This window comes from Coturnix japonica, chromosome 19, assembly GCF_001577835.2.
Source record: "Coturnix japonica isolate 7356 chromosome 19, Coturnix japonica 2.1, whole genome shotgun sequence".
NCBI lineage: Eukaryota > Metazoa > Chordata > Aves > Galliformes > Phasianidae > Coturnix > Coturnix japonica.
In genome coordinates this window covers 259,843-279,029 of record NC_029534.1, presented here as the reverse complement: position 1 = coordinate 279,029, position 19,187 = coordinate 259,843, and the positions used below count along the sequence as shown (strand labels likewise).

Sequence of the window (19,187 nt, the reverse complement as noted above, 5' to 3'; positions counted from 1 at the left end):
CAGCGCCTGCTGGGGAGCCAGGCACTGAGGTGGGGTGCACAGGAGCCCCTCCTTGTCTGGTTCATAGGGCATGTGGTGGAGAAACAGAGACAGAGGATGTTCATATGTCTGTAGTGTGGAGACCTCACGGGCTTATCTCCAACCACTTCCCATCATCACATGCTGTGTGGGGTGTGCTAATGGTGAGGGTTTGTCTCTGTGATGGTGTAAAGGACATCAAGGGGAAAAAGCAGAAGTTTTGTCCACATTCTTTATTCTTCACAACACCTTCATACAGTGATCCAGAACCCCCATCCCCTGAAGATGGAACTCTGAGCCACCCTCCCTTAAATGCCCCCCTACCACTCTCCCATAAATACGATCCAGAGATGAGAATAATGCCTATTTCTTATGGTAATTTCTTAAATAATTTTAAATAACTTAAGAACAATAGATGTGCCGTGGGCCTTTCTAGTCTGCAGGCAGAGGTGCTGAGCTACATGTTGGGCTGCAGAGCGGGCTGTGCAAACAGCGCCCAACATGAGATGTGTGTGGTGCCCATCCTGCAGTCCCCAGGAGCTGCAAGCAGGTGACGTGGGCTCATGGAGCCGTCCCAAGGCTGCACTCCGTGCCAGGAGCTCGTGGTGGTGACATGGCAGCAGTGTCCCATCCTGCCCGGCTCCGCTCAGTCCTGCTTGATGCTCCGCAGGTAGCTCTGCACCCAGGGGTCACTGGGGTTGGCACAGACTGCGCGCTTCTTCTTTGTGATGAAGCTGTGGGACAGGAGCGAGGCACTGAGATTGCTGCTCACAGGGGGGGACTGGGTTTGGGGTTGACAAGAGGTTCTCGACCACCCCAAGCTGATGCTGTGTTCACCACGATTCCCCCACTGCCATCTTCTCCCACATCAGCTCCTGCAGGAACATCCCCAGGTGTCCCCATAGGAGCATCCCTGGCCACCCCTGCAGGAGCATCCCGACAGCTCCCACACCAGCCCTTGGTTCCCCCTGCCCTGCACACAGCACACCATGTGCTCCCTGACCCGCAGCCCTCAGCGGATCCCACACACCCACACCACGTCCATGTCGGTACCTACATGATGGCTGGCTGTGAGCAGCTGGTGCTGGTGCTGAAGTGACTCCGGATGAGGTTCCGTGGGATCTTGTGTGTTATGTAAGTGGTGCAGCAGGTCGGGACGTCGGGTCCCACTGGAAGAGGCAGGGGGAGAGAAAGTGAGTGTGGGGTGGGCTCAGGGAGCCATGCTGGGAGGAGGAAGCAGAGAAGTAGGGGCTGATTAAGGTTGAAAGGTGCATTGGAGATCACCTGGGTCAATGGAGCCAGGGAAGGAAACATGAGGGAGAGTCCTACTTAGTTCCAGAGCAGAGGCTGGAGTCCCTACACTATGACCAGGAGCAAGGACCCCAAACTCAGAATGGTGGATGGGTGAATGAACAGATGGACAGATGGACGGATGGATGGATGGATGGATGGATGGATGGATGGATGGATGGATGGATGGATGATTTTCCAGTCTGGGGGCTCCCACACAGAGCTGATCTAAGTGCAGAGTGGAGGGAGGCTGAAAAATTCCCCACTCTTTGCCTGGAGAAATGTCAGCAAAGGCTCAGAGCTGTTCTTCCTTCTCAGATGGCAGAACAGGACTCACCTGGGGCAGAGGAGGCTCGAGAGCAGGAGGATGCAATTAGGAGAAGAGCAAAAACAGCCGCAGAGAGCTTCATCTTCCCGTTGGATGAGGGCTGTCGGAGCAGGACCAGCAGCTCGGGCAGATGCGGGGCAGTCTGCAGCAGCTGGATGCAGATCCCTTTTAATAGGGAGTCCTGGAGTCAGCAGGGAAACGATCCAGTGGAAATTCCAGGATGATGACAGAGAATGTCATGAAAGCGAAATAAAAAAAAACGAAAGAAGGCAATAAAGATGGGATATTGGGCACAATGGAGCCAAGAGTGCTGGGATACTGAGCTCTGAGTCAGCACTCGTTTTCGTTTTTATCAGCTCAAAAGGAAACTGGACTGTGCCAAGTGCCATGACCGCAAAGAAGAGTTCTATTCATCACAGATACAGGAGGGATTTTCCCTGTGAGTCTGGACAGCAACAGAAACAATGTTTGGTTAAGATTACACAACTCTGGGAAAAAACCAAGCCCAAGGAGCTCGTGCTGCTGTCGTGCCGGGTGTTTGTCAGGGTTTGCTGCACGGCAGCACGGGGAGCACAGTGAGGAGCACTGTGAGCCCACACCACTCAGTGCCCAGCAGGGAGCACTGGGGCTGGGACCCTCCTGCATGTCCTGGGTTGGGGTCGTTCACCCCCAGGGGCAGCACTTTGCACTGCTGAGGTTCTGCCACCCCATTCTCAGCCTGCCCAGCTCTCTCTGCACGGCAGTGCTGGTGTAACGCTACTCCTCCCAGCTCTGCGCTGACTGCAGAACTGCCCAGGGTGCATCCTGTGCCTGTGTCCAGGTCATCAGGACATGGAACAGGGTTGGCCCCAGGGCTGCCCCGCAGAGCAGATCCATGCAGAGGAGCATGGCAGAACAGCAGGAGCTCCAGCTTTAGGATGAACTGCTGCAGAGCAACATCGAAATTCAGCTTTTTGCCATGGAAATAAAGTGTGTAGAAACCGACAGCGGGGGCTTTTTGTTCCCCTCTGCTCGCAACTCACATGGTAAATGTGCACGAGGAAATCGCAGCCACCAAACCAGCTGCTGGCTGAGCACTGCTCTGCATTTCCAGCACAGAGGGGCTGGGAGCTCTGTGGCTAACACCAGACAGAGAGAGCTTTGCTCATGGAACTTCACACCTCCTGCAGCAACTGAGCTGCTGGGCTGGGGCTTGCATTGTGCCGGAGGGGTGCAGTGGAAATGCGGTGCAGCATGGAGCGGTCGGTGCCCTCAGTGTGGGAGCACTGAGATGCTCAGGGGAAAAAAAGGAGCCGTCATTCATTGCTGTTGAACTTGGCCGGGCTGAGCTGGTGGGAGGAGGAGGCTGTGGAAGGAGCTGCTGCAACCACAGCTGATGCTGGTGTCATTAGCACAAACCTCCTGCGCTGCAGTCCCTGCTCTGAGCTGCACCCACAGCCAGCAGAGCAACCCAGCCACGGGCACGAGGTTTGTTTGGGTGCAAAAGCAAGCTGCAATTATTCAGCAAGGAGGCCTGAGGGGAGGATGCTGCAGTGTGCACTTCTGGCACGGTGGTCCCAGGGACCCTGGGGGTCAACCCCGGGAGAGCTGGGCTGTAGGATCCTGTGATGGGATGCAGCCCCTTATCAGCACCGGCAGCTCGCTGAGTCCTGCCTGCAGGGCTGGCACAGGCTGGGATTCCCACCACATGATTTAGGGGAAATGCAAAGCCTGGAGCAGCCGCACAGCCCTCACCCCTCACGGTGCTGCTTCACTCATCAGAGGTTCCCACCAGAAGTGCCAAGAATGGGGATGGAAAGAACCTCCATGTGCTTCAGGAAGGCGGCCTGCAGGCGAGCAGGGCGAGATGGAAACTGCTGCAGGCTGCGCTGGGGGCAGTTTCTGAACAAGGGACAATAGTAAGACTTCCTTCTCCAAACGAATGCCAACCGCTCAGCATTAGAAACTGCTAAAAACAGCAGCTTACGTCAGCCTCATGTGCAGTGTTCCTCTTTCATCGGTCATATTAAGAATTTCCCTACTTCTATTATTTATCTGGGGCCGTTGCTTTACTTAGCACTTTCTCCCGGCAGCAGACGAGCTCCAACACGCAGCGTTATCCATGCAAATTAATGCAACACCACAGATTGCTTCAGCCAGCCCGTCCTGCTGACTCCAAGCATTGCCTGCCCATGGTGGGAAATCACTGTTTTCCAGCACAGCACCTCCTACATGAACCCAGTTTCCCCTAATGAGCTCCAGCCCACCTTGGCCACCCTTCCACAGCCGTCCCAGACCATCACCAGGTGGAGGCCCCTCATCCCAGGCACCCCCATGGCTTCTTGTCTTCCCAAAAGGGGAAGAGTGAGAATAAATGACTTTCTCATTGCACCAGGACGGGGTTGTGGGGGTACTGGTGAGGACACAACTTTCAGGCACAAATTACAAGATCTCAGGGTGTAGCTGATATGACTACAGCCTCCCACCTCATTCCAGCACACCAATAGCTGCAGGGTGGTGGTTCTGACCGATTTCTGGGGAAAAACACTCTTAGGAAGTGAATATCCCACATTGGTCATTATTTTCTTTTTTGGCTTGCATCAGTGGAACAATGTTGGCCATTTCCTGGGCTCTGTGACAGTCACAGAATCATAGAACCACAGATCCACAGAATTACAGAATGACTTGGATTGGAACGAACCTCCAAAATCAGCTCGTTCCAACAACAGCTCACATGGTCTGATAGGGGGGCCCTGAACGGGGCCCCTTCCAACCCCAACCACTTGAGGATGCTTTGATTCAATAAACTGATTTTCCTGTGTTAATGACATCTCTTATCGGAACACTTCCCCACCATTTCTCCCACCTGCCCTGTCTGCGCCATGTGCCTTTGGGAGCAGGACAGGAGCAGACGGCCGTAGGTGGCAAATCTCAAGACACGACACAGGAATGCTGGAGGTTACAGTCACAGGGAACAGCTCACAGGCAAACCATGCTCTTACGTATGTCTGCAAGCTGCATCCCCTGAGCAACAAGATTGAAGAGCCAAGAAGAACTCAGAGCTGGCTCCTGGTCCAGCTGGCTGAGCACCGGCTCCCCGCCGCCTGCCGGGCTGTGCAGGAACGCTCCTTCCTCATCATCCAGCTTCTGGGGGCTGAGCACAGGGACCAGCAGTGACACAGCACGAGGCTGAGCTTCCATTCAGCATCATCTGGGCAAACTGGAGAGCTGGGAAGGGAGGAACCTGATGAGGTCTGACAAGAGCAAGAGTAGCTTTGCACCTGGGAAGGAAAGACTGCATGCATCAGTACAGATCAGGGGATGAGCTGCTGGAAAGCTTGTGGAGATGGGCCTGGGGGGCCGGTGGGCAGCAGGGTGGGCATGAGCCAGCAGTGTGTCCTTGTGGCCAAGAAGGACAGTGGTGTTCTAGAGTATGTATGTCCAAGAGTGACACCCACCTCCAGGAGCCCCCAGCTGGCAGCCCCACTGCTGCTGGGTCAGAGGGGGCTGTGCAGATATGGGAGGGGAGAGAAGAGACCTCAGCCCCCTTTTCCCTAAGCTCATCCCACCTGTGTCCATCATGTGTGCAGCTCCTGCAAGGATGCACTGTCATCTCTAAGCAGCTCGTGCAGGTTGGGTAACAGGCCTGTTGACAAATGCAGGGACCTCCAAAGCGGAACTTCTTACTAAAGAGAGATGCACGAGAGAAGCAAAAATAGATATGGTGATTGTTTCATATCCTGTGCCATTGGGGAGGCTGTGGCCACCGCACTGTTCCACCATGAGTCCGTGCTGCGATCAGCCCTTTCTCAGGGGGAAATTCCACTGCTCTACGCAAGCAGCTGCCCAGAACTGTGCACCCTATAAATTGGGCAGTCGCTGAATGTCTCAGCATCACAGAGAACAGAGACCTCCAAGCTCCACTTGCACTCTCCAGCTCCTGCAACCACTCCCAGCTGACATGAAGGTCTCTGTGGCTGCCCTCGCTGTCCTCCTCATCGCCATCTGCTATCAGACCTCTGCTGCACCGGGTAAGTCCTGGCTCTTCAAACCTCTCCAAATAGGGACAAGGGAGACACTGCTGCTGGGGCAGGATCCTCCCTGCCAGCCCTTCTACCACGGCTCCCTTCCCTGACCCACGAGGGCTCTGCTCCCAGCTCCCTGCCATTTCTCCCTGCCCCATGCCCCTGCTCACAGCCACCTTTGCCTTTGCAGTGGGTTCTGACCCGCCGACCTCCTGCTGCTTCACCTTCATCTCCAGGCAGATGCCCTTCAGCTTTGTGACAGATTACTACGTGACCAACAGCCAGTGCCCTCATGCTGGTGTTGTGTAAGTGTCCCCCTGCTGAGGGAGCTCTGCCTTTGGGCTGGGGATTCCTCTGCATTTGGATCTATGAGGAGAACAACTCCTTTAAGTTGGGTGGGGGGAAGAAGGATTTGGAACCAACGGGTGCAAAGGGATGATGGTGGGGCTCATTCTGGTCCTGCCCCAGGGCCCTGTTGCCCATGTGGTCAGCAGGAGATGGTGTGGAGTGGAGAAGGGGTCACCTCCACGCAGGGCTCTCCCATGGGATCTCACCTGGCTGCTCCCTGCAGGTTCATCACCAGGAAGGGCCGTGAGGTCTGTGCCAACCCCGAGAACGACTGGGTGCAGGACTACATGAACAAGCTGGAACTGAACTGATGCACCAGGATGGGACGAGCGAGCTATGGCCAGCTGCAGGCCCTGCCAGAAATGCAACTGTGACACTGAGCTACCTGAGAGACTGGAAATGTCCCAGAATTTGCTTTACTATTTATGTATTTAATTGTTCACAATGGAAGGGAGCAGGTGAAACGATGCCACTCCAAGCAAATGGGAAGATTATTTAATAGATATATATTTTTAAATTAAGAGTCAGGATTGGATTATATTTTTTGTATTTAATGAATTGTATTTTTGATCTAATATTTAATTCAAACATTGAAAAATAAATATTTTTGTAAGAAATTTCTGTCTTTGCTCAGTTTGTGTTGACCATAGCTGAAACTATAATTGTGATGACATCTTCAGTTTTTCCCAAGGAGGCTGTGGATGCCCCATCCCTGCAGGCATTCAAGGCCAGGCTGGATGTGGCTCTGGGCAGCCTGGGCTGCTGGTTGGTGACCCTGCACACAGCAGGGGGTTGAAACTAGATGATCTTTGAGGTCCTTTTCAGGACATTCTGTGATTCTATGATTCTATGCCAGCCTTACTAAGCTGGTGACACTTCCCTTGTCCACTGACACAGTTATGCCATCATAGAAATCCATAGGTTGGTCAGGTAGGACCTGCCCTTGGTGAAGCCATACTGACTGCCTTGTATAACTTCCCTGCCTTCCATGAGCCTTGCCTTACCTAGCAGCATTCCAACACCCTTAATGATGATATCAGAGAATGAGAGGATGAGAGAACAATGAGGATGAGAGCAAACCTTGATCGCTGTGTGCCAGCCAACACCCTGCCTGTGTGCTGCAGGCTGAACCTTCGCCCAGAGGCTGAGTCTGGCACAAAGCTGAGCACCAACAGCTGCCCTCAATACAGGAGCAGGGGACAGGAACATCTATCCAGGGTGGGGAGACTGACAGCAGGGACTCAGTCCTACAAAGACCCTCATGGTTGCTTCTCCCCAGGCCTCACAGCACCAGAAGCAGTCCCACAGCTGGGGGTCCTCACTGAGGGTCAGCTGCCAGCACCACCAGCCCATGCACTGTGTGAGTCCATTGCAAACAACAGCGTGCACCAGCGTCCTTAGCTCCTGGGTCATGCTGGAGCCTCCCACAGCAGACACCTACTCTGCGCACCTCAGTTAACCCACACCACTATTCCGGGAGCCTGCAGGGAGTCCTGAATTGCTCATGTCGTTCTCTACACCCACCCACGTGTGACAGCTCAGTGCATGAAGGAGTGCAGCACTCCGCTCACCCACCCCCTGGCACACGGGTGTGAGTCTGCACCATCATAGAGAAGATGATCACAGCCCACAGCTGCCAGCAGAAGCCAGGAGCAGTGTTCCTGCACCGAGATGGCTCAGAAGAAGGGCAGGATGCATCCATGTGGAGTGGATCATCAGGGCTGCAGCTCTGCTTGGGCTCAGGCAGACCAGACAAGAGTGATAGACTCAGTGGTTTCAGAACTTGCAAGCTGCTTCAAGTTTTGCTGCTGTTTGCTCATCCTGCGAACAGAGCGTGGTATTTACCACATGTTCTGTGCAATGTACAGGACGTTTCTTGAGTGCTGGTGCTTTTCATGGTGTGTTTTGGAAATGCAACAAAGCATCATGTTTTCTTTCAGTAATATTGATCTGTATTATCAAGAGAAGTCTACTGTATGTTTCATAACAGTCTTTATGAAAAGCATTTGAAAGCCAACAAAGCTTAAGAGCACTAAGTCAGCAGGGGGGTCTAAAACCAGGTCCCAGTGTTCCCAGTTTTCTCTCTGCCCATGGCAAACCTGGTCTGGGTATCTCAGGACAGAGGTGTCAACCCAGAGTGGATTCTTACTGCAGGTGACACAGAGATTCCAGAAGTGGAAAACTGCACGGCACAATTGGAGCTATCTCATGCCTTGGACCTTTACTCTCCATCCAGAGAGATGCAGATTCATGACTTCTAGGAACATGCCGGGCATTGTGACAGAGTGAGCTCACATCCTTTCTGCTCGGCCATTCACTTGTTCCCTCATTGCACTGTTGCCTACATGCAAGATCCCTGACGGCATTTCCTCCTGTTTCATCTGCAATAGCTGCTCATCCTGCCCCATTTCCTGCCATCTTGGTGATGTTCAGCCTGGTCTCTTCCCAGCTGCCACCCCACACAGTGCTTTCCCTGGCTGTGCTCAGCTGCCTTGGCTTCCAGCCCTCCACCAAGCCCTCAGCCATATTCTTTCTATAGCTTCTCATACACTCTAAGATCCTCCTGGAGGTCAACAAGAGGTGCAGAGTGCAACAAGGTCCTTCCTGGGACGTGGCAGATCTGGGACTAACCTCTTGTTGATGTGCCCTCCTCTCTGCTGTGCAGCCCCCAAAGACAGATCCTGCAGCCAAGGGGAGCTGGGTGGGCCTCAAAACAAGAAGCACCAAAAACCAGCTGAGAGGAACTGCAGAGTTGTATCCAGTGCCATTTTTCACTAGGAACCTCCTAATCTCCAGATAGACACTCCCAGAGAAACCACACAAAGCATTTGAGACCATTCCTTATCAAATCTCACTTTATTCTCATTGAATCAGTCACTAAATAAAGGTTAATTATTTTTGTCCCACAGCACAGGGCGTAGCTGCTGGGCAGCACCACAGAAATGCACTGCAAACTGCTAAGGGCTCCTCAGATCATCCCTTTATTGCCTCATGTCAGTACAGTTCATATCCAAAGCATCACGACGCAGCAGGCTGTGAGCCCCCCCCAGCAGAAGCCTGTGGATGAGCAATAAGGCCCCAGTGGACAATGGGTGCTACAACCCCAGCATGGTCCTGGCTGGGTCCGCACCCCATGCTATGCACATAGCAACTGCCAGCCATCACCTCCTGCTCACCCGAGCAGCCTGTTGTGCCCCCCCAGCTCTGCCTGTCCCTGTCACAGGACAACACAGCTGCTCCTCTGCGTGTCCCTCATCCAGGAGATCACCAAGGGCTCCGCATTTTTGCCCCCCATAAGGGAGCCCAGGTAGAAGAACGGCCGGAGTTTTCCTGAGAACTTGTCGGTGAAGGTGTAGAGGTGGGAGCGGTTGGACACATTGTAGAAGGAGATTTCTCCTGCCTCGTAGTCCAGGAAGATACCAACGCACCGGGGCCTGACACTGGGGGTCAGGCAGGAGACGGGGCAGGTAAGGGCCTCGTAGCCACCGTTCTGCAGGCGCAGCACCCAGTAGCCATTTTGAGGGGAGAAGACGATATTGCCTTTCCGGCAGGCAGCCTCCCTGCACAGCCCCAGGCCCCACTCCGGCTTGTCTCCCACCTGCACCTCCCAGTAGCTGCGGCCCGAGAAGAAGGCCTGCAGCCCCAGCACCACCGGAGCACAGTTGAACCTCTTGGGGTTGTCAAATAACAGCAGGAAGAGCTTCCTGCCCCCGCGCCGCACGCTCTTGCGGTCCTCAGACACAATGAGCTCCAAGTGCGCCGTCTCAGGGTCCAGAGTCACATCCACTGGTGGGAGAGAAGGGAGGAGGATCAATGGGCTTTGTGAGCCTGTCACTGAGATGCTGCAGACCCAGCCCTTGCTGCCAGCTATGTGTAATTGCCTTACGCCTTGTGCATCACTTGGTGCTGCTGGTGTGGAGAAGTGTGATTCATAAACAGTTTCAGCTGTTGAGCATGTCAAAGCAGTTGGCATGTGGCTGCAGAATGGGAACAACCAGGGCAGCCTGGCATTCAGGGTATAGCTTAGTAAGTCATGTTGAAAACAAGAGTTTGTGAGCAATGTCCTTCCAACCCGAGACCAGAAGGAGGAAGCTCTGCCAACCATTGGAACCAGCCTGAACACACCTGTGTGCATTGGTAATGTCATCCAAAATCCAGGAAGAAAACTCCAACTCCAATGTAGTGTTAGAGGAAAAAAAGCCCACAGCGCCGGTGCTAACAAAAAAGTCTGGTCTGAAATGGGGTCTGCTCTGAAGTCATGTCATTGGAGAGGAGCCCAAACCTGGATGGACTCTGACACAGCCAGTTTGGGGGTGGCTGACACAAAACCAAAACCTGCAGCTCTGCAACAAACAGCAGCAGAGCAGCACTGGTGGCACAGTCTCCCCTGTGTAAATGCAATCTTCCACAGAGGCTGCTGGGGCCAAAGGCGACAGCCTGCAGCCCACACACATGTCAAGGACACACGCAACACTTCCCCATGCCCCAGGGCAGGGGGACCATGACCACCCGTGCAGGGAGCTGGAAGCAGGTCCTCACCTTTGAACTTCCTCAGCATGTGTCTCATACCCATGCAGCGCTCTGGGATGCTGTAGTCCTCCTTCAAGTTCACAGACACAGGTTTGGGGGCCTGAAACTTCATCATTTCACACCTGAAAGGAGAGCAATACTGGGGACCATACTCGGTGCCCACTGCACAACAAATCTCCTGCTGCATCATGGCGTTTTCTGATGCCTTTCACCTGGCTGCACAGATGCATTCCCTCCCTTGAACTCCTCAGCCATGATAAAGCACAAGGGATGACTACTTGGTAGCAAGTGCAATGGGACCTTTGTTCCAGAGTGAACTGGTGCATAAAAAATGGATCTCAGGGAGGCACAGAGCCACTGCCAAGCAGAGGTGCCTGGGAGACGGAGACGGGCCAACCTGGCAACATGGTCCTTAGGAGGGGACACATCTCACACCCCACAGGGCCAGACAAGACCTCAGCTCTGAGGTCCTCGAAGATGAGGGTTCTGCAGCCACTCAGCTTTCAGACCCCAGCCTTGTCAGCCTCAGGGGACTCTGTCTCTAGAGGGCAAATGGAACTCTGTGCTGGGAGACAGACACTGAGAGCCAGAAGGCAGCTGGGACAGTAAGAGGAAGGAGCACAGGTACCCACCTGCTCAGGATGCATTTCATGTCCTAGAAGAGAGAAGCCATTCTGGGTATGTCACTCCAGCCTGGCCCCGGCCACCTGACCACACAGCAGAGGCCTTGGGGCTGAGGCTGGGGACAGCTGAGAGGGCTAGTGGTAAAGCCTGACCTTGAGCAGCCCCTCCGATGGCTGCTGCATCTTCTCTTTTATCTCCAGGATCAGCTCAGCCAGCAAACACTTCTGCTCTGTCACCCTGGCCATGTTTTCAGAGATCATCACCAGAATCTGTGTCTCCTCCTCCTCCAGCTTCTGAAGCAGCAGCTTCTCCTCATCAGCCAGCAGCTGATGCAGCTTCCCAAACTCACACACAATTGTCTCCCGCTTTCTCTTCACTTTCTCCTTGTGACAGGAAAGATGCACAGAGTGAAGGGAGGCAGCGTTAGTCAGGGAGCTGAGTCAGAGCCCAGCGCTATGCCTGGCATGCAGGAAACTGCTGCATTTTTGTCTAAGTGTGTTTATTTAAAAGAAGAGCCAAAGGATAAATGCTGTGCTTTGATCTAGCCACAGTTCCCACTTGGCATCCTCTCTTTTCCAACAGTTATGACCAGTTCTGGACCTCTGATGCCCACGAATGTCTCAGTGCAGCACAGGGGTCTATTTGATCAGGAGTGGTGAAACTCACTGCATGCCAGGCTCAGGCTGAGCTTTGCACTGACAATCCTGTGTAAATGTGACAGCACCCAGTGGTGGGGGTGGGCAGGGGCTGGAAGAAGCCAGGCAGGACTCCCTGGGTTGCTGAGAGCTATCGCTGAACACAGAGGTGAGAGGAGCAGTGACAGGTGGAGGTCTCAGGGCTTGAGAAACTTTTTGCCAAGCCTTAATATTTGGCATCTGGCTCAAAACCTAAAGCATGAAAGTTAACCAACTCCAGAAAAACATGCTGGGGTTAACCAAGCCCAGGAAGCCTCAAAGCCCAGAAGGTAAATGAGTGGAAATCAAAGTGCATTTCCTCTCCTTCTAAGCACATGATTTCTTGGATCTGACTCACGTACTCTTGATAAGCCAGAACTGCAGCCCAGCACTCGCTGGGGACATTTTTTCCTTTTAATTGAGCAGGACAGAGGCCGGGGCCGCCCAGCTGTGATCACACAGCCCTGACTCAGGCAGGCGGGGATGGGACACAGCTCTGTCACAACGCAGCGCCTGAGGGCGATGGTGGGCGCACAGCAGCACCCCCAACCTCCATCAGTAGTGACAGCCCACACAGATAACTGGGAGAGCACTGAGAAAACTGCTTTCCCTGCCAAAGCTGATTAATTATCAGGTCAGCAGGGGAAAGCTCCAGCCAGAAGTTTCACTTCCTTTTCTGCAGTTACGTTTTTTTCTAGACCTAAACTGCCTCTGTTTTGCTGTTCTGCCCCCTGGGGCCGCCTGGGGTAAAGCAGAGGAGCAGTAATTCACTTTTAGTTTTGTAACGAAAGCAATTTCAGTTCCATTGCTGTGGAGCAGAGCTCATTGTGTGTCTCACACCTGCTTTCGACTCAAGTGAAACGCAAACAGAAAGAATCTATTCATTGAACTGGCACACGAGCCCCCACCATTTCCTTGGAGCTGGCATGCTGGTTTTTTTCCCCAGGTACTGATGGGCTTTTTAACTTGTTCAGGTCCGCACTCACTGCGCTTTCCACACTCAATGATGCTGGTTTCCAGCACCGTGCTCTGGCAGCTGTGGTGGGTCAGGATCCCTGGTAGATGTGAGTCTTCCCTTCAGCAGCAGGACATGGGACACGTCCCATCTGAGGGCGATTCTGAACTCAGAGCCCCAGACCATTCCAGATGTTTTAAATCCCTGACATTATGTAAGCTCATTCTTTCACAAGTAAACCAAGCACCTGCCTTGCACTCCTGGGTTTTCGCCTTCGCCTCTGACTCACGCTTCTTCATATCCTCCACTTCCTTGGAAAGCTGCTCCAGCGATTTCTGGAGTTTGACCTGAAAACAGCAGAAATGAGGTTGGCTCTGCCCACTGTGTGTGCTCTGCCTGGTCCCTGAGCAAACAGCTGCTGGTGCCAGCGGGCAGCAGGGGGACACGGCCCTGTGCCAGGCAGTGCCATCTCTGGCAGCCATGCCCAGCAGCTGCGCTCTTCACTCTGCTCACAGCATTAACCCCTCCACGCAGCTCGTGTTTTTCAGTATTTTCCTCATCATTTCAGTTCAGAGAGCAAGGACTGAGTCCCACAGTGCTGGGACACGGCCTTTGGGTACCCCCACAATGCTCGGACACGGTGTTTGGCTGCCATCAGCTCCACACTGCACTGCCCCAACTGTTTGCAGGGCAGGCTGTCCCATGGCTGATGGGGACACGGTGCCCCCTGCATTAGGAGGCAGCAAAGCCGTCCTCAGCCCCGGCACCCGCAGCAAAGTGGCTTTACCACCGTCCCCATGCCCGCAGCGATACCCGGGGCCGTTCAGAGGGTGCCCATACCTGGTACAGCTGCACGGCCTCCTCGATGGGGTACGCGGTGTGTGCGCGGTGCTGCTGCGCCTCCCTGCACACCACGCACATGAGCTGCTCGTCCTGCTCGCAGAACAGCTTGAGCCGCTCGTGGTGCAGGGGGCAAAGCGGGGCCCCCTCCCCCAGCTCCGCCGCCCCCCCGGCCCGCAGCCCCAGCTGCCGGATGCTGTCCACGATGTTGGCCAGCTGCCGGTTGGGCCTCAGGCCGCTGCGGCGACACGGAGCCCGGCACTGCGGGCACGAGAAGGGCGCGTCGTTCCTCGGGGCCTTGTCCTGGCAGTGCTGAGCGATGCAGCCGCGGCAGAAGTTGTGGCCGCAGTCGATGCTGACGGGCTCGCTCATGTACTCCAGGCAGATGGAGCACACCGCCTCCTCGTCCAGCCGCTCCAGCGCTTCGCACAGCGCCATGCTGCGTGCGGGCCGCGCGGGGCCTTGCACCGGGACACCCGGCCGGGACAGCGGCCGTGGGCGGAGCGTGGCACCGAGTGGGGCGGCACTGAGGGCTGCGCTGCCCGGCAATGCCCGGCCCTGCCCGGGGGGTGAAAGTGGAAGCGAAGGGAAAACGGGACCGATGGGCCCGACCCGCAGCGTGGGCCGCCCCGGACGGACGAGACGCGGCTCCCGGTGGCCGTGCTGGGGGCAGCCCCGGGTCCGCAATGGGGTCAGGGGCGGCCTGCAGGGCCCGGCCCTGCCTGACAGAGACACAGCGGGACTAAAGGCAGCTTGACTTTGTTTTTATGGCACAAAACCGACAGAAAGACGACCAGGATGAATTACAGAGAAACGTTTGCCCCTAAGAAGTCAAATAAATCCAAATGCTTCTGCATTCACACTTAAATAAGTAAATAAATAAGGTATATAGAATAGCAAACAGTCTGCACAATGCACGGGCAAGGAGCTGACGGGGCTGTGATGGGAGCTGCCCATGCGAGGTCTGCGGTGATGCTGGAAGGGATCAGAGCTCAGCTCACTTGATGCCATCCTTGTGCTTCCCCACATTCAGGATATCCTGAACCCACTGCTCTTCTGGCCTGGCACAGCACATCTTCCCCTCAAACGTGGTGAATCTGCAGAAGGAAACACAGATAAGAGGTGGAGAAGAAGGGACCCTGCCCTGGGGTCTGGGCAGAAATACTCACATCACGCCGTGGTAGGGGCACTTGCTTCCTGTGTACTCATACATCATCACCTTGTTCCGGGGAAGGGCTTTGTTTAGGAATTGGTAGCAGCAGCGTCCAAAGGACCCGACAGCTACTGGGAGAGAAGAAAGGTTTTCTGATTAAAGCCAGACCAGGAACAGAGCCAGCAGGGAGAAGCAGTCCTGCAGAACCAGAAGGGCCACACCAAAGGAAGTGCTGCTCCCACCACAGTCTCCCACCACCATCACTCTTCCCTCAGGAAGGCAAAGAGCAGCACGATGTGCCTCTCCTTCCTTACAGCAGACGCTCAGAAGAGAGAGCCACCAAGAATCAATGGGACTTGTACAGAAGAAAGAGCAAACAGAGAGTTCCTGCAGAGTGGAGAGCTTGGACTCACGTGTAGTTGAGGAGACCTGGAAGCAGAGGACAGCCACAGTGAGGACAGCAATGGCAGCTGTGGAGGACTTCATGCTCCCGTTCGGTGGAGATTCACTGTAGGCGACAGTGCTATAGTGCTGCAAAGGGTCCTTTGCTGGGCCCGATGTGGGATCCCTGGGTTCAGTTCACTTTATAAAGGTGCACAAGGCCGGAAGCACGACAAAATGCTGCACAAAGACAGCATGACACAATGGAAGAAGTGCTGTGTCATGAAATTCTATGTAAAGAGTGTGGAGTCCTACACCATCCTGTACCTAGAAGAACCCAGGGCCCCGACGGGCTGTAGTGTCCGGATGTGGCAAGTGATGGCACCATGACAAGATACTCTGAAATAAGAGGGAACAGGATATGACCAACTCTTCTTTTCTTTCCTCAGACCAAAACCTAGAAGTAGAAAACATAGAAGTAGTGTTTCATGAGATTTTGCCTAGAAGTCACATGGAGCAGGCAGCAGATTGAGGCTGGGGGTGCCGAAAACTGGATTGGAGACAGATTTGACCAAGTGGCAGGTTGGGAAACCACGTGGTGAGATGAGATGAGATGAGATGAGATGAGATGAGATGAGATGAGATGAGATGAGATGAGATGAGATGATGATGATGAGAAAACCATGACGCTCTGGAGTCACGATAACCTGCTGACCTACGTTCCACTCCAATAGCCCTGATCCCATAATTTCCACCAGTGCTTTCACACCCAGCATCTGCACAGGTTCCCATTTGGGCCAATCTTAGTGCTCCTGTTACACAGCTCCACATGGGGACCAGAATAAAACAGAGAGGAGGAGAACAGGCTGGAGGATGAGCTGGAGCCATCCTCACTCATGCAGCTCATAATGACACAGCCCAGCCTGGAGCTGCTTTTAGCTGAGTGTTCTGGATGTTCCTGCAATATTCAAATGTGCCGTTGATGGAAATGTCACGATTCTTTTCGAAAAGCAGTATTTTCTATCAGAAATACACGTGAGCCTCAGCATTCTGAATGAATTCTTGCTGCTTTCAGATTTACTGGGCTGTGTTTCTTGCTCTCATTCATTGCAGAGGGAATTCTTGGAGGTTTTGACACCTCTGTTGTTCCCACATTTCACTGTTTTCCCCAACTCCATTCCTCCCTTGAAGGACGATTTTGTATTTCATTCTTGGTTGCTCCTTCTTGCCAAGACAAATAATGCAAATCTCTAAATATTTTGATTTCTAAAGCCTCCCCCATACCATACATCCTAAACAGCAGCTATTTATGGAGTCTGTAAAACCTCTGCCGTATGGCGTGTTTCAGCTTTCAATAGAAACCACACATGGTGTCTTTGGACTCACTACAAGAACAGCTTCGGGACTCAGGAGGAAGCCTTGTCTTAGCCCCAAGGGATCCTGCTCCACCACCCTGGTTTCACCAAGGGTCACGTTATCACAGTGCCCCGGGAGCTGCCCCATCAGGTTCATACTGGGAGCAGATCAGCTGGGAACAGAAGGATCAGGGCAACCAGTGGCTGCAGGGTGCTACAGCCCTGAGAAAGACAAGCAAGATCTCAGATGAGATCTCTGATGAGATCTTGCTGAGGGACATGGGGTCACAAGGGAATTTCCATGTGTCTGAGCCAGGGCGTGGATTTCAAAGTGACAGGCTCAAGAAAACGTGTAAATGAGAATGTCAGGAGGCTGTGAGCATTCAGGGCTGTCAGCACCGAGAGCTGCCTTCCTCTTCAGGAGATCTGCAGCACCCACATCTGGAGGCATCGCTGCTGGGCTGCAGCTGCTGGGCTGCAGTGGAGAAGCTGTCCAGCAGATGGCAAGCACTGCTCACCTCCAGGCCCTGCGGGATCCTCACCTGGGCAGCCAGCCCAGCAAAGTCCTGGCCCGGAGATGCAGCTTCAAGCCTTTTGCGTTTGGACTCCTTGAAAAGGGAAGGCAGCTGCTGAGGCTTTAGTGCAGAGAACACACCTGGTGATGCTCGGGTTTGTGTCCATCCTTACAGAACCTGGTCGGGTAGGGGAGCTCACCCAGAACGAAGGTACAGAGCACAGGGTGCCCTCAGGCTCCTTAGTGTGTGCTTGGGCAGTGTCAGTCCTGCTGAGCGACAACTGTGTGGGAGATTGGTAATCACAGCCTGAACCTCTGATTAATCAGCTGAGGCAAGTGTGGGGTCAGCTGCGGGAGCACAGGTGAGAGTAATGGAGCTGTGCTCCCGGGAGGGCTGGAGCTCGACTCCACCTCCTCTGAGACCTCATTTAAGGGCTGACCCTCACTGAGGCAGCATCTCTTGGAGATTGCTTGCTAGTGAAGATCACCTCAGCTCCTAGCGTCATCACTGGTGAGTTCCCCTTTTTCCTTATACCTTCTGTACTTCTACTATCATTCTTGTAGTTGCCATTCTTAACACCTGTATAGTTACCACCAATACAGACAACCATCGCTTCCCCTCCCTGCCTACTGACCCATGTAGCAGCCCAGGGCTGCTTCCTACGTTGGCTCTGTGATGGTTTAACTGACAGTGACTCAGCAGCAGCCATATTGCCTAAAGCACCAAAAAATGAGATCTGAAGATAATTAAGCCTCATTGCCGTCTCCAGCTGCCCTAGAGGCTTCCACGTGCCTTTTGCTTTGCCAAAGACTCTCCTGCTGAGTCTGAGCCACCGCCCTGCAAGCAAGACCCGGTCGTCACCTCACACCACGTGGGCACTTGGTCTCAGAAAACATTTTTGTCCCATATTTGTACATCAGCCTCATCACCAGGTTTGTATTGTGGTGCCATTATCACAGGTGTGGGTGGCCTGGCACAACCACTGCCCTCCAGATGTGCCCACCAGGGCTGGCTCTGCTTCGAGAAACTCAGGGTTCTATGTCTTGGTGTGGGTGGCAGTTTGAGGGCTCACCTCCAGGGCAAAAAGAGCAGGATCTTTGCACAGAGCCCCGTGCCCGCCTGCTCCAGCCCAGCCAGCTGGATAACAGAGGAGGGACTGTGGTGCTCTCTGTGCCTCTATTTTCTTCCTGAAACAAGGGGCAATCTGTGCTCTCGCTGAGCCTGGGCCAGGCCATGGGGGGGTGAGGAGCGTGGCAGCAGCACCCCGGGGCTCTCCCAGTTCTGTGGATGGCAGCTGGACAGGGATCCTGCAGCTCCCAGCCCTGGGAACAGAGCGTCCTCTGCTCAGGGCTCACAGTCCCTGACATCCCTTCTGAGTCTCTCCCGCTATTCCCCGTGTCCTGTGGCTCGTGGGTCAAGATGAAGCTGAGCAGTATCTGTGCTCACAGAGCCCAGGACAGGTTCTGTTTGTCCTTTGCCTCCTGGAGCTGGGCTGGAGGAAGGAGCATCTGCTCAGAGCTGGGTGCTCCCAGCAGGCACAACACCCAGCTCACCGACCTTCCCCTTTCCTTTGTGGTCACCCGTCCCTCCATCTCCATCCGGCGCTGACTCCATGTGCTCCATTATTAATCACCGGACTGCGGTGTTGGCTGAATGGGGCCCACTAAAGCTCCGTGGGGAGCAGCCCAGGGAGGAGGCAGGATTCCAGACGGTGCATTAGAGCGGCGGCAGATGGAGACGGGCGGGGACGTGGCCGTGCTGCTCAGTAGTGCTCGGTGCTGCTCGGTGCTGCCATTCCCAGCAGCTGGAACCCGAGCAGCACAGAGCTGTGAGTGTGTCACAGCTGACACACACCGCCCCCCCCCCCCGGTGCCGCTCCCGTCCCCGTCCCGCCGCCCCCAGCCCCGCGCTGCCCCGTGCCCGTTCTCAGCCCCGCCGCCAGGGGGCGCCACGCTCTATCGCCGCCACGCGCGGACGCGTATGAGTGGCAGGCGCCGCGACCAATCATCGCTGAGAGTGAAGAGTGAGCAAAGCCTCAAAATGGTGGTAAGGTAACACTTTGCTATAGAAAGGGAAAGGGGAACTTCACAGAAACCAAGACAAAGGGTAACTGTACATTTAAAAGTGCAGGGAAAGGGGGAATTGCAGACACTTAGTCAAAATAAAGCCAGA

At 54.4% G+C, this 19,187-nt stretch overlaps 4 protein-coding genes across 5 annotated transcripts; 1 reads left to right on the top strand and 3 right to left on the bottom strand.

Annotated features, from left to right (window-relative positions):
* Positions 1–236: 236 nt before the first annotated feature.
* LOC107322625 (C-C motif chemokine 4-like) lies at positions 237–1,919 on the bottom strand. Its single transcript, XM_015880837.2, has 3 exons — positions 1,646–1,919; positions 1,076–1,187; positions 237–752 (listed from the first exon to the last, which is right to left on the bottom strand). The coding sequence occupies exons 1-3, from the start codon at positions 1,716–1,718 to the stop codon at positions 665–667; spliced, it is 273 nt and encodes a 90-aa protein (XP_015736323.1). The 5' UTR covers positions 1,719–1,919; the 3' UTR covers positions 237–664.
* Positions 1,920–2,479: 560 nt separating this feature from the next.
* Positions 2,480–6,605, top strand: LOC107322623 (C-C motif chemokine 4 homolog). The gene is made up of 3 exons (XM_015880835.2): positions 2,480–5,646; positions 5,831–5,945; positions 6,212–6,605. The coding sequence occupies exons 1-3, from the start codon at positions 5,499–5,501 to the stop codon at positions 6,297–6,299; spliced, it is 351 nt and encodes a 116-aa protein (XP_015736321.1). The 5' UTR covers positions 2,480–5,498; the 3' UTR covers positions 6,300–6,605.
* Positions 6,606–8,821: 2,216 nt separating this feature from the next.
* Positions 8,822–14,049, bottom strand: LOC107322694 (E3 ubiquitin-protein ligase TRIM58-like). Its single transcript, XM_015880999.2, has 6 exons — positions 13,612–14,049; positions 13,023–13,118; positions 11,295–11,525; positions 11,151–11,173; positions 10,528–10,640; positions 8,822–9,774 (listed from the first exon to the last, which is right to left on the bottom strand). Exons 1-6 carry the CDS (start codon positions 14,047–14,049, stop codon positions 9,206–9,208), a joined length of 1,470 nt encoding a protein of 489 aa, XP_015736485.1. The 3' UTR covers positions 8,822–9,205.
* On the bottom strand, positions 14,047–17,357 carry LOC107322695 (C-C motif chemokine 4 homolog). Of its 2 annotated transcripts, none has more exons than XM_015881000.2 (3): positions 15,178–17,357; positions 14,781–14,895; positions 14,047–14,708 (listed from the first exon to the last, which is right to left on the bottom strand). In XM_015881000.2, the coding sequence occupies exons 1-3, from the start codon at positions 15,248–15,250 to the stop codon at positions 14,609–14,611; spliced, it is 288 nt and encodes a 95-aa protein (XP_015736486.1). In that variant the 5' UTR covers positions 15,251–17,357; the 3' UTR covers positions 14,047–14,608. The 2 variants fall into 2 exon arrangements, with proteins under 2 accessions (XP_015736486.1, XP_015736487.1); XM_015881001.2 differs by having other exon boundaries at positions 14,781–14,892.
* Positions 17,358–19,187: the final 1,830 nt, after the last annotated feature.